The 13,031-nt window shown below is 35.9% G+C and overlaps 1 protein-coding gene across 1 annotated transcript in view; it reads left to right on the top strand.

The window, feature by feature from the left end:
* Positions 1-13,031, top strand: part of LOC107713350 (superkiller viralicidic activity 2-like 2) — a 40,632-nt gene that overhangs the window by 3,028 nt on the left and 24,573 nt on the right. The window contains exons 8-14 of the mRNA XM_016518833.1: positions 1,671-1,795; positions 2,204-2,302; positions 2,645-2,762; positions 5,801-5,932; positions 8,495-8,574; positions 11,250-11,360; positions 12,067-12,168. Coding sequence (XP_016374319.1) covers positions 1,671-1,795; positions 2,204-2,302; positions 2,645-2,762; positions 5,801-5,932; positions 8,495-8,574; positions 11,250-11,360; positions 12,067-12,168 — 767 coding nt within the window. The remainder of the gene's footprint in view (positions 1-1,670; positions 1,796-2,203; positions 2,303-2,644; positions 2,763-5,800; positions 5,933-8,494; positions 8,575-11,249; positions 11,361-12,066; positions 12,169-13,031) is intronic.

Below are 13,031 nucleotides of genomic sequence, written 5' to 3'. Positions count from 1 at the left end.
GGGTTTTTTGTTGCATTTACGTTATGACCAGCAGGCATCACCAGCGTGTGGCGTTTTGAGTGATTCGAAACAGTGAATCATTTTGTGAAGCAAATGGTTCAATTAATTTAAAGCTTCGAAAAGGTTAGTTTCTCTCATCAGTACAGCGTCAAAGTATAACAGTTTATGAAAATAACCATGTATTTTCACCCCAAACTCGAATTATAGTGTCAATAGAGTTTTGAAATAACTTCTTTCTGTGAACTGATGAGGCTTCTATACAGTATTTTACACAGTGCTAAAGGCTATGTCGATTAGCATTGCATTATAAATAAACATCCTTATGAAAAATGCCAGAGATGACTTGAACACAGATAAACCATATACTGTTGCAATCGTGTGGTAATTCTCTTCACGTTTCATCAGTCAAACATTTCTTTCTGCATTTTATTCAGCTACAGAGATAGCTGGATGCCTTTGTCCATATAAGGGATTTCCTGGAAAGTCATTTGTTTTAGATTATTCCTATGAACTTCCTTTGCAATGGTGCCCTCTGGCATGGGGTATGAATGAAACAAATTACATGTGAGAGTTTAGCGCTGTGTACTTTTTGAAATATCATGGTTATCGCTAATAATGTTATATCACGACACCCCTAATTAACACGATAACGATATTTCATTTTTTGAATATCACGATTATTGTCAATACCGGTATATCATGACTCCCCTACCTGAAATATTGGCCGTTTACACACTGCAGCTAAATTCGGTTGTCAGTTCATCTTTAGTGCACACATTTCAATATTCTACTCTGATTGCGGCCACAATGCTTGTTTATTCCAGAATCCAGCCGCGCGACACACTTTTCTGAAGCGGCTCTCTGTGCTGCTTCTGTAAAGATACACGCATACGCCTCCTTTGAATAAATATAGCCAAAATCCCACCAAAATCCGTTGCCATGACTTATCGCGAGAGGCAAAAGGTTACGTTTTAGTCGCATAACATTGGTTAATGGAAACGCCGTCATTTCGCAATACTTTTTTATCGACATTTATAAAATATCACCAAAGTTTTGCGCAAATCTGTAATGGAAACGCGCCTACTGACAACCACATTATACAACCGTAATGACTCCTGAAAAAATCAGATAGTGATAACGGCATTTACAGAAGTTCTACGCAGTGTGTACAGAACTGAACAGCTAGTTGTTAATGATGTATTTAAATGCTTATCAGTTGTGTCTGTCTTCTGTATGTGCGGTGCAAGAAATCACAGTGAATCACAGTGTTACATTTTGACTCATTAGTGTTGCCAGATCTTGCTAAAAAAAAACAGCAAATAAGATCAAGCCCATAGTAAACTTAAATCCAAACACGTTATCTTGGAAATACTTCTACTCTATTGACTCCATAAACTGGATTGCTTTATGAGTCGAGCCTAAACAACAAGCCCAAAGACGCTTAAAAAGTGTTGCTTCTAATAGGTGGACATGGCAACCCTTCAAGAGCACGCTCTGCCAAGCAACCTTCCAAACATAAACAAAACACGATGGCTCTGTTTGTTTGCTGTAATATTACTTTGGTCAATAATAGCTGGTACCAAACACTGAAGATGAAAAAATGTTGCTATGGTTACAACGATTTCATTCAGCTGTCATTGACTGTGTCTTTCTGGTCACATGACCTGCAGAGCGTGGAGTGGTCTGGGAGGAAACCATCATCCTACTGCCAGACAACGTGCATCATGTCTTCCTGTCAGCCACCATTCCCAACGCTCGACAGTTTGCTGAGTGGATTTGTCACCTCCACAAACAGGTGGATCATCACCTTAGCAACCACTCAGAACACTTTCGCGACCACCTAACAACAGACTAACTAACTGAAATAAGTTTAAATCCTAAAATTACTAAATCTAAAAAATAAATGACACCTATATAGATATATAAAAGCAGAAACTAATGAATCAAATGCACATAAAATTAAAATGAAAACTGAAGATATAAAAACTCATTTAAAGTATTAATATTTATATATAAATATATAATTGCTATATATACACCTATATTAGTATATAAATAGTAATGTTATGTGCAGTAGGTCTGCTTAAATCAGCAATGTTCTCTAAAGTAAATCAATTCGGTTTAAAGGGACATCTGATGTCACAGCTATAATGCATCCATAATTCCTGCAGGAAGATTGTGAGTTCCTTGTGTTTATTTGCAGCCCTGCCACGTGGTGTACACGGATTACCGGCCCACTCCACTGCAGCACTACATCTTTCCAGCAGGTGGCGATGGACTCCACCTGGTTGTGGATGAGAACGTAAGTAGCTGAATGCTTTGGATAGCTGCATTAACACCTTTATTCCGTCATCAGAGATGAAGGTTAAGCACACTCGAATGATCTCTGGTATGTGCCGTCCTCTGTGTTACTGAATGGAATTTGTGTTCTATTGTCTGTCGTGGGTGTGGTATTGGAACTGTCATTTCAAGAGTGGCACATCTAGATGTAATTCAACACAGATCCTCAAACCTGGACTATCTGTGTGTGTGTGTGTTGCATAACTTCCAAGCCACAAGCACGCAACAAGCTGATCAAGTTTCAGAAAATATTCCCAGTATCATTGCAGTTATGTAATCATATTTTTATGTTTTTTCTTGTCAGGGAGAGTTCAGAGAAGACAATTTTAACACGGCAATGCAGGTCCTGAGGGACGCGGGGGACACGGGAGGCAATGTTGGGGGCAAATGGGACCCCAAAGGCAGAAAGGGTGGAACCAAAGGTTAGTATTCAACAGTCAACATGAAATCAAAATAACAGTGTTTTTCCAAGGAAAAAAAGTTGCTCATTCCTGCAGCTGACACCCACTTTCAAGATCCAATCCATTTCTGAGGATTAAAATTCAATTTGACCCAGCATTTTGTTCTTTTAATTTGTTTAGTATCCTGTTTTACATGGAAATAAAATCAGATTAAGTAAGTAATCTGATATTATTCATGTTCATTTTAAGGTTATATTGTGTAATATTGTGCAGTGAGAGGCCACAAACCCTCAATTCGGTCACTAGTTCAGATAAATGGTTAACCACAGATGGACTCCCATTGATTTGCTGTGAATCTTGCATATTGACTAATCCGCATCATCAATATTGCACTGTTTGCACCAAATATTAATGTCCATTTTGCGTGAGCCGGTCACAAATATTCAGCTGAGATTGTTTGTTGTTGTTGACAGCTTGTGCTAACAGGGCTCCAGACTGCGACTAAAAACCAAAAATATTAATTTGCGAGTGAAGTTTTTGCTGAGGTCGCCACTGGTGACTATATATATTTACATGTAATGCCTTTTTTCCTGATTGTTTTTGCGATTTCATCATTTGCTATGTTCACGTATTAAACTGAGACGATGCGTAGGCCTGTCGCAATAATCAATATATCGACTTATCGCGCAATATATGTACATGACCGCAATCATTTTTGGTGACGCAATATATCGGCCATTATATTTACTTAAAAATTAATGTCACCGTGTTTTGTACATTCCACTTGCGTCTGTGTCTTCTGCAGCTTCTCGAACATAACGTGGTGCAGTCATGAGCTGCTCATTCACAGTTAAAAAATGCTTCTACAAACAAAGTTTCATCTGCAGATATGGTCTTGTTTAGGGATCTGTGCCTTTGTGCATACAGACATCTGACTGCTGAGTAGTGATTGTATTTCTCAGCAATAGTGCAGCACCCTTCATTTACAGAGAAAAGAAGGTCCGGAAAAAATCTCCATACAAGTTATTTGTGCATTTGTCTTTTTTTCTACTTGTTACTTTGCACTTTTTTTTAAGGTATCTAATATTTTGATACTTAATTTGCATGATCTAAATATTCTTAAAAATTAAAAGTTTGTTGTCATTTGGAAGTGTGTAGACCTTCTTGCATTATTATGCTGTTACATTATGATTATATATTCAGTGGCATAAAATGGTCTTTAAAATGACAATAATATCGCTTATCGCAATTATTTCTGGGGCAATATATCGCACAACAAAAAGTTGTTATCGTGACAGGCCTAACGATGCGCATCAAAGTTTTAGTGGAAAAAAGTGTTTCAAACAGTCTTCATCTCTGCCGCACAGCAGCGCTGACGCACACCTGCTAAACGCAGCTCAGTTGTGCAGCGCGAGAGAGATCGAAATAACGGAGACGTGCAAGTAAAAGTGCAGAAAAGCAGAGTCTATTTCGTGCACAACTTGAACAAACTACAACAGGTAAAGCTGTCAGCTGTGTGGATATTGGCAATATTGTTAACAATTCTCGTTTATAATTATTACTAATATGGCTTCTTATCAAGATCTTAGTCTATGCTGTGTTCTGTTAATGCGTGAACTTCATATTATTTGGAGCACACTTGCCTCCATTAATCGCAAAAAGCTTAGTTACTTTTAAATAAACAAAGTATCAGCTTTATGCCAAATTCATAACGAAATTCAAACAATAAATAAGGTGTTGGTGCTCTTTAATGCGGCAGGCGCGATCGCTTTAGCGCCTCAGTTCAAGCGGCAAGTGAACCCATTATTATATCTTTCTCTTTGCTACTAAGTACATAATGAACATGAATTAACATCAAAACGTAGCCTACTTTATAAGAAAGCCTACAGTACAACTTACTGAAATGTCTCATGTAAAAGCTCAATCAGTGTTTCAAACTGCGGAAAACATGTAAAGCTTGTAAACATTGCAACGTAATAATACATTTACCTCATGAATAACCATTCGGTGTCCATAAGCTCATCAGTCAGCTAGAAAAATAACTATAAAGAAGAGCGTTTTGCTATATTTATGCTCTTTTGGATGTTAATATTTTTACTTAACCTGTTGTCTTCATGATTCAATTCCTCCTACAAAATTGCATTCTACTAATGAAGAAAGAGACAGAATGTGTGAAAGACATATGACAACACTTATAGGATGCATTGATGAGGAGCCCAAACTACACTCAGTGGCCAAGTGATGCTTATGGTCCATGATATTTGTACAGATTCTGTGTAATAAACAATGCGTGACTGTATATTTCAAGTTGGAAAAGACGTTTAGTTCCCACTTTAAGTGAACCTTAATTCCCAGGTCATCTACAAGATCGATTAAAATGCTGATAAATTCAAGAAATGATGAGACATAAACACATGAAAGTATGATTGAAATGTTAAAAAAATAATAATAAATTAAACACATTTATTATGTGGCACCTAAAAAAATAATTTGGCGCCTAAAAATTATTATAGGAGCCAATGGCTCCTTACTTGATTTTTTTGTTTGGAGCCCTGGCTAATATAAGCAAAGCACAAAATAGTCTGAAACATTGCTCCCAAACTTCATCTAAACTCACCACAAATATGATGTTCTGAGCATAATTCTCATTATTTCAATCAAGGTGAAGTTCAGCTTGATGAAAATTAAATTAACTTCCTATTCTGGATTTTGCTGTCAGGCATAATGACAATTTGGGGATTCAGGATGTTAAAAAAAAACACACGCATAAAAGCAGAAGTATTTAAGTCATTTTAAATGTAACATGATTTTAGAATTTATGTGCAGTATTAAAAATGAATATTCCTTTTGAGATTACATTTAACTCTTAATAAACTATTAGTCTTCAGTGTCACACATTAATGCTTTTAATTTTTGCACTGTCCACTTGTGATCGAATTGCCTGATGGTTATTAATATTAAATGTAAACGGGGTATTAGATGTTGGGATCATGCTGGCTGCTGTATTTAATAATTGTTTTTGTTTGTTTGTTTTTCCCTTGATTTGTTTTTTCTCTTAGGTCCATCCAATGTCTTTAAGATTGTGAAGATGATCATGGAAAGGAACTTCCAGCCGGTGATCATCTTTAGCTTCAGTAAGAAAGAATGTGAGGCTTACGCACTGCAGGTGGCCAAACTGGATTTCAACACGGGTATTAATGTTATAAAAATTAATAATGCTTCTTGCCAAGACTATTAGTGTTGTTCTTACTTGAGTTAAGGTTCTAAATGGATATCTTTCAGTCACACCTGCAAGGACTGATTCTTAGGTTAAACTAATCCTTGGAAAGAGGAGTAATGTAATTTTTCTTTATTTGCTTGTTTTTCATTTTAGAACTAGGTTTATCTCACTCTTATTGCTCAAATATGGGAGCAATGATGATTTATCTATCCTATTAATTACAAAGAGATTTAAAAAAATGCAAATCATGGCCAAAAAACGTCTGAGAAAGAAATGAGCTCAGCTTTGGGCTTCTTTTGGAGAATTTTTCATTTCTGAAACTGTTTCCGGGAGTTCTTTATCAAGTATTCATCTGTTTGAAACAGAATTTGTTACAGAGCCAAACACATGAACGTGGCCCTATTGATGTGTCATGACTTCTGTTCTCTCTTGTGGGAAACGGACAGCATGCACAACTTTTAACAATCTTCAAAAGTGTCACCACTTCCCATACTGCTTCGAGTTGCAAGACCTAATTGGATTTTGTTTCAAAAGTGACTGATGTCGTGCACATAGAAGTGTTGCATTATTGGGAATTTTTAAACATGTTTTGATTGAGAAATAGCGTGCACTTAAGACTTGAAGTCTTTGACTTTTGATGGTGTATGGGTGAGCACTTCGGACCGCACTAGCAGTCATTCGCACAGCTGTTGCTGTTTTGCGAGTCTTGCTTGAGGTGGGGAGAGTGTTTTCATTGGCTCTATCGGAGCACATGTCATAAGAGCTTTCAAGCTCAAGTGTGATTTTTATAGAGGGTTTCCAGAACATTTTGCATGCACAAGTGGAGTTGGTTTTCTAATCTTTTGAGGAGTTGCTTATGCAGAGATGGTCTGAAGTAATGTTGTGGCCATATTGGGATAGTCAGACTCTTGGATTAGTCTGTATCTAGGTTCTCAACTGGTTGGTCTGCTGTTTTGTTGATGGAACAGAAAAAAACAATGCTAAATGCAAACAATAAAATGCACCTAACCATATGGTCATGCATAAAATAGCTAAATAAACTTGGGAGGAGAATGAAGTCAAAAATCATTGGTTCAAAACCAATATGAATAGGAAAAAGAGGACCCCTGCAGACCCTCATGAAGTCATTTAGTCTCTTAAAATATCAGACAGTTTGAACTTGTTACTTTGGGACTTGGAAAGGTTAAGTCAGGTTTAAAAAATGTCATTTGGTACGACTTCCCAAAAATGTATTATTTGTGAATTAATAATTAATGCATAAAATGTTAATAATTCATGAAATTTGTAAAAAAAATACTTTTGAAAAATTATTTGTTGTGTATATATAAAACAACATAACATCTTAAGACTTTTATAGTTAAGTCAGGTTTAAAAAATGTCATTTGGTACGACTTCCCAAAAATGTATTATTTGTGAATTAATAATTAATGCATAAAATGTTAATAATTCATGAAATTTGTTAAAAAATACTTTTGAAAAATTATTTGTTGTATATATAAAACAACATAACATCTTAAGACTTTTATGGTTAATTTCACTGCCTAGAGAATGCAAGTCAACTTTTGTTAAACGTCTGGCCGTGTTTGATTTATTAATGATCAGTTTTTAAGTATTGTCACATGGGACCGAATGCAATTATTATAGTGTGAAAATGAATATATCAGTGTTTGGTGTTATTCAGATACTATATCTTTAATAATATTTTGAATAATTCCTTTTTATTTTTTTTTAGTTACAATTTTGCTAATTTTGTGTGTTTGTCAATTTTAGTATTTTTTTATATGCCAATTTTTTTAATTTAAAATTCTGATTTAATTTTGTAAATCAAGTTAAACTGAATTAAAATGTTGCTTTATAAAATAAATAAAACAGTTTTATGGTTTTATGTATAATTGTATTTTGAATAACAAAATAAGTTTAATAACCCTGGAATATATGCATTAATGTTGTTAAAAAAAGTTAAATGCATTTATTTAATTGCTCGAAATTTGTCAGCTCTTATTGCCATTGTTTTAATAAACTTCAATTTATTTTAAAGCCTTTTTTTTCCATTGTTGACAATTTTGGCATTGTGTTGGGTCACCATTTGATGTCCTAAAGCAAAGCCAGTTGAGAACTGCTGCTCTATATTTAGTCTATGTTTTTTGTTATGCTGTGAATTTGAATGCGCTAAGCCTACGACTATGCCACATGCTGAAAGCAGAAATAGAGATGTTCTAATCCTTCATGACACATCTAGACTCTGTTTGGAGCAAGAAAACATGACAGCTCTCCCTTTCCCCAGTACACTTCTTGAATATTTTCTTTTTCTCCATCTCATTCTATATGCTGCCCCCACTGTGTATATTTCTCTCTGGTTTATAGTGTTTTTCATGCAATCATGGAAAGTCCTCTGAGCTGCTGTATAAAGCACACAGACCTACCTTTGTGATACTGGCTGTGTTTCAGAGATCTTTAAGCTGACACACATGCACGCTGAAGTATTCCAGTGTGCATCTGTTGTTTGATTTCTAACTTCTCTATCTAACTCCAGATGACGAGAAGAAACTGGTGGGAGAAGTGTTCAACAACGCCACAGACTGCCTGTCTGATGAAGACAAAAAGCTGCCACAGGTAATTCTTTGCACAGACTTCTGTTTTGTACAATGTTGTATTACGTGATCTATGTCTATGTTAATATTATAAGTTAACTAATATTTAAGTTACCAACATACTCTGATAACTTTACTTGTTTTCCTGAATATCATTGCATGGTGAGTATTTCAACAAAATTTGGTTGTGGATTGCTCAAATTAACATTAAGGGAATTTTTTTACTCCGCTTCAGTCCATCCAATATGTCGTTTGTTTCTTCATAGGAACAGATTTGGAGAAATGTAGCATTACATCACTTGCTCACCAATGGATCCTCTGCAGTGAATGGGTGCCGTCAGAATGAGAGTCCAAACAGCTGATAAAAACATCACTATAATCCACAAGTTATCCACACCACTCCAGTCATTAAGATGTTTTTAACTTCAAACCGTTGCTTCCGGCTAAAATACGAGTCCTCTATTCATAATGCTACTTTCTCCAGTGAAAAAGTCGTCTTGTCTGAATCAGGAGAGATATATGCACAGATCAAGCACAGTTTACAAGTGAAAACAGTCCAGTTCTAAACAAATATGTGGGTGGATTTTGTCACGGTTTAAAGTTAAAACGCCTTGATTAATTTGTTTCTTACAAACACGCAGCTTTTCACTTCACACAATGTTAATTGATGGACTGGAGTCATGTGGATTACTTGTGGATTATTGTGATGTTTTTATCAGCTGTTTGGACTCATTCTGACGGCACCCATTCACTGCAGAGCATCCATTGGTGAGCAAGTGATGTAATGTGAAATTTCTCCAAATCGGTTCCCATGAAGAAACAAACTCATCTACATCTTGGATGGTCTAGCGGTGAGCACATTTTCAACACATTTTTATTTTTGGGTGAACTATTCCATTAACAAATGTGATATTTATATATATTTTTTTTATTTACAGTCATTCCATCAATGTTTTTAAAACAAGCTAACTTCAACAGCCCATGCTTTCCTTTAAAAAAAAAAAAATAACTGAGTTAATAAAAACATCAAGATTTAAAAATTATTTAAAAACGTTTTTTTTCTTATTCAGAAAAATGTTTTAAGTCTTTTAACAGCAGCACAGGGACACTGTGAAATGCAAGTCATTGTCCAGTGGGATGTATTTTAACAAGCCAGATATATTAATAAGAATCGAAATGTTGCCACATTTTTTGGGTGGCATTTTTTAATTAAATGGTAGTAAATTACACCAAACACAAAATTGCTTATAAATCTATTTTCATCTAGTTGAATACCCTAAAATGTTTCTCACATGTACCACGTTAAGCTTTTAAGATGTTAAAGTTTCTACCATTATTAACATCCACATTTGTGAGTTTTAATGTTTTAGCAAAATATTCACTTAAACTTGTAAGCTGTTGCTTTGGTAATTGAAGGTCTGCCGCACAAACCACACTAAAGTCAGGCAGAACGTGTTAAACTTGTTTAAAGTGACTGGGTGTTTTAGCAAATCCCAAAATGGTTTCAAGAGGCTCGTAAAACTTTCCACTCTCTCTTCGGGTCCTCCTGTCCGCTGTTACTCCTACACCACATTTCCTCCACTACTACATCTCAACAGTGCTGTCATCCATTCCCACATTGCAGGACAGCAGAATTTGGCTCGTACTCATGTAGTAGAGGTGCTGATCTCAGATCAGATGGTCTTCATGAACGCTGCTCTGTCAGTGTGAAGATAAACCGATCCTCCATCAGAACTCCTGCTGTTGGAGGATGAGTGATTACAGAACTAGTTCAAATATGCCGTTTGTGTAAATGTTGCCTTTATGAGGAACGGACCATCCTTCAACTTGACCCCTGTCTGTTTGTTCTCAATGACATATTTCTGCAAGCTTATTCTGAGCTCCTTATGCTGCTGACCCAGATTTGTCTTTGCGGATATTTTCACTGCCCTGATACACAAATTATAGATTTTAAATTATTCCATCTTGTTTTTGAAAAATATATAATTTATGAAAATTATTATTTAAATAGCTTTACATTTTAAATGAGATATGTAGTTAATAAGTCATAACGTTTTATTAGTTGTAGTAATAGTAATTATAAAATATATTCTAATTATTATAGCTGGATATATGCAGATAAAATGTAACCACATGACATTAACTACTATACAACTGTACATTCATAAATCAGTTTTTTATAGAATGGAATTTTTAATGTAATTTTTATAATCCATATATTCTCATTTAGATCCATTACTTGTTTTTAAAGGTCTATTTTATTACAAAATGAAAAAGAAAAAAACAAGACCCAGCTTCTAAATAAAAATCATCCTATTTTGGAGAAATGAGAATGTCCAAGCTGCTCTTTTCCACACATTGAAAGCAGAGGGGGCCCAAAACACAGCTGTGAATTACCATTCTCTTTCATTGTATGGTAGAGATCAGCTCAGACTATTTGTATTCCATACAAGGAAGTAAGGGCGAGTAAACCGAGACCGACTTTTCATTTTTAGGTGACCCATTCCTTGAAAATGTTGTACTTTTTGTTCATGCCTTGAAAAATTCAGGTCTTGGTGTTAACAGGGCTTTTAGCTGGTCTTGATTAGCTACACTATGCTAATCTGACTGAGCTGTGATTAAACAGTAATAACGTGACAGCATGACCTGGAAGAGTCCTGAAGCCGTGTGTGTTTAATTGGGATCGTTGACCAACAGGTGGAGCATGTTCTGCCGTTGCTGAAGAGAGGAATTGGAATTCATCATGGCGGCCTCCTCCCGATCCTGAAAGAGACCATTGAGATCCTGTTCTCTGAGGGGCTGCTAAAGGTGAGATACTTCAAGCAACCTTCAAGTGACTGGAAGCACCTTTGTGTAATGTTGGATAAACACGCCTTGGCTGAACATCAAGTCATTCATAATTGACAAACTTTTTCAAGTTTTGTTTTGTTTGGTGTCGGTTTTGTTTTCTTCGGTATTGTTTGGTTTGGTTTTATTTTGTTTAATACATTCACTCTCGTCTTTTTGGTTTTTATTTTTATTTATTTATTTATTTTTGTTTGTTTAGTTTATTTTTATTCACTCACCTTCTTGTTTTTCCTGTATGAAATTCTCTCGTGGAACACAAAAGATAATTTTTTTTAAAGGTAAATGAGGAATGAAGCAGTCAAAAATGACACTTAAAATCAATAAATATAGTCCACATGACTCTATATTCCATGTCTTCTGATGTCGTATGTCAGCTTTGTGTGAGGAACATGAAAATAAAGTCATTATTTACTCTGCAGAAGCTCCAAGAATAATGTCATTTTAATGTTATTTGATGGCAAATGTCAGTAGGGTCTTGCATATTTTGTGTCCAGACATAATTGACATCAAAGTTATATTTAAAGTTATATAAGTTAATTCACTGTATATTCAATACAGTGAATCGTGTGTTCCCCGCACAAAATGATCGCGTGGCTTCAGAAATCCAGTGTATCAATGTGTGTATGCATGCGTGTGTGTATTTATCTATCTCTCTGTCGTTCTTTAGGCCTTGTTTGCTACAGAAACATTTGCCATGGGAATCAACATGCCTGCAAGAACCGTACTCTTCACCAGTGCACGCAAATTTGACGGCAAAGACTTCCGCTGGGTAAATCACAAACATTATCTTCTGTCCTGCTTCTCACAGTAATCACTAATCAAATTTCCAAGTGCATTTCCTTGCCTCTTCATCCACCGTTGCACAGAGAGGACACGGGGTCGAGCAACAGTGCCGTCCAAGCTGCCACGTATTGTTTGCGTGAGTGTGAGGCAATGACTCGAGCTGTTGTGAATAAAAGAGGCCCTTGGCTTTTATACTTCAGCAGAGAGCGAGTGAGCGATGGAAGCTGCCATCTAAAACGTTTTGTAAGAAACATCTGGTATCCATGAGTCTGCCAGAAAACGCATGCTCAAGGTTTTGGCTAACCGATCGCAGGCACTGAACCCCTCTCTGGGACGTTTAGCAGTTAATAGAAGATAAAACTGATCTGGGGTCAGCTGCGGGTTGCTGTAATATAGCGGAGGAACATTAGTAGGGGTTATCAGGCAAAAACAATGTTTGCAAAACGAATAGGCTGATATGTTACATTGTTTGAGGCTGGTGCCAGATTGTGATTTATCAGAGCCGTACCAGTAAGGAACTTTTAGATGGAAACCTTATCGTTTGGGCAGCTGCACATGTTTCCCCAGAACAAAATCTATTAACAACCACATCTTGTGGTGATTTTACCACCATTATGCACGTCAACAGAGCGCCCAACTTCCTGATCAATGGAAAACATGAAAATCAATGCAGAGAAATGTAGAAGATGAAGTATACACTGATGTTCAAAAGTTTAGGCTTTTAAAAAAAATACTTTTTTCAGAAGTGAAAAATTGATCAGAAGTGACAGTAAATGTTTGTTGCAAAAAAGTTATAGTTCAAATATATGCCTTTCTTTTTAATTTTATATTCATGAGTTAACAAAAGGG

Source organism: Sinocyclocheilus rhinocerous, unplaced genomic scaffold (genome assembly GCF_001515625.1).
Source record: "Sinocyclocheilus rhinocerous isolate Xijiao unplaced genomic scaffold, SAMN03320098_v1.1 scaffold688, whole genome shotgun sequence".
Lineage (NCBI taxonomy): Eukaryota > Metazoa > Chordata > Actinopteri > Cypriniformes > Cyprinidae > Sinocyclocheilus > Sinocyclocheilus rhinocerous.
Note: the sequence above shows the minus strand (reverse complement) of the source record. Positions and strands in the feature narration are given on the sequence as shown.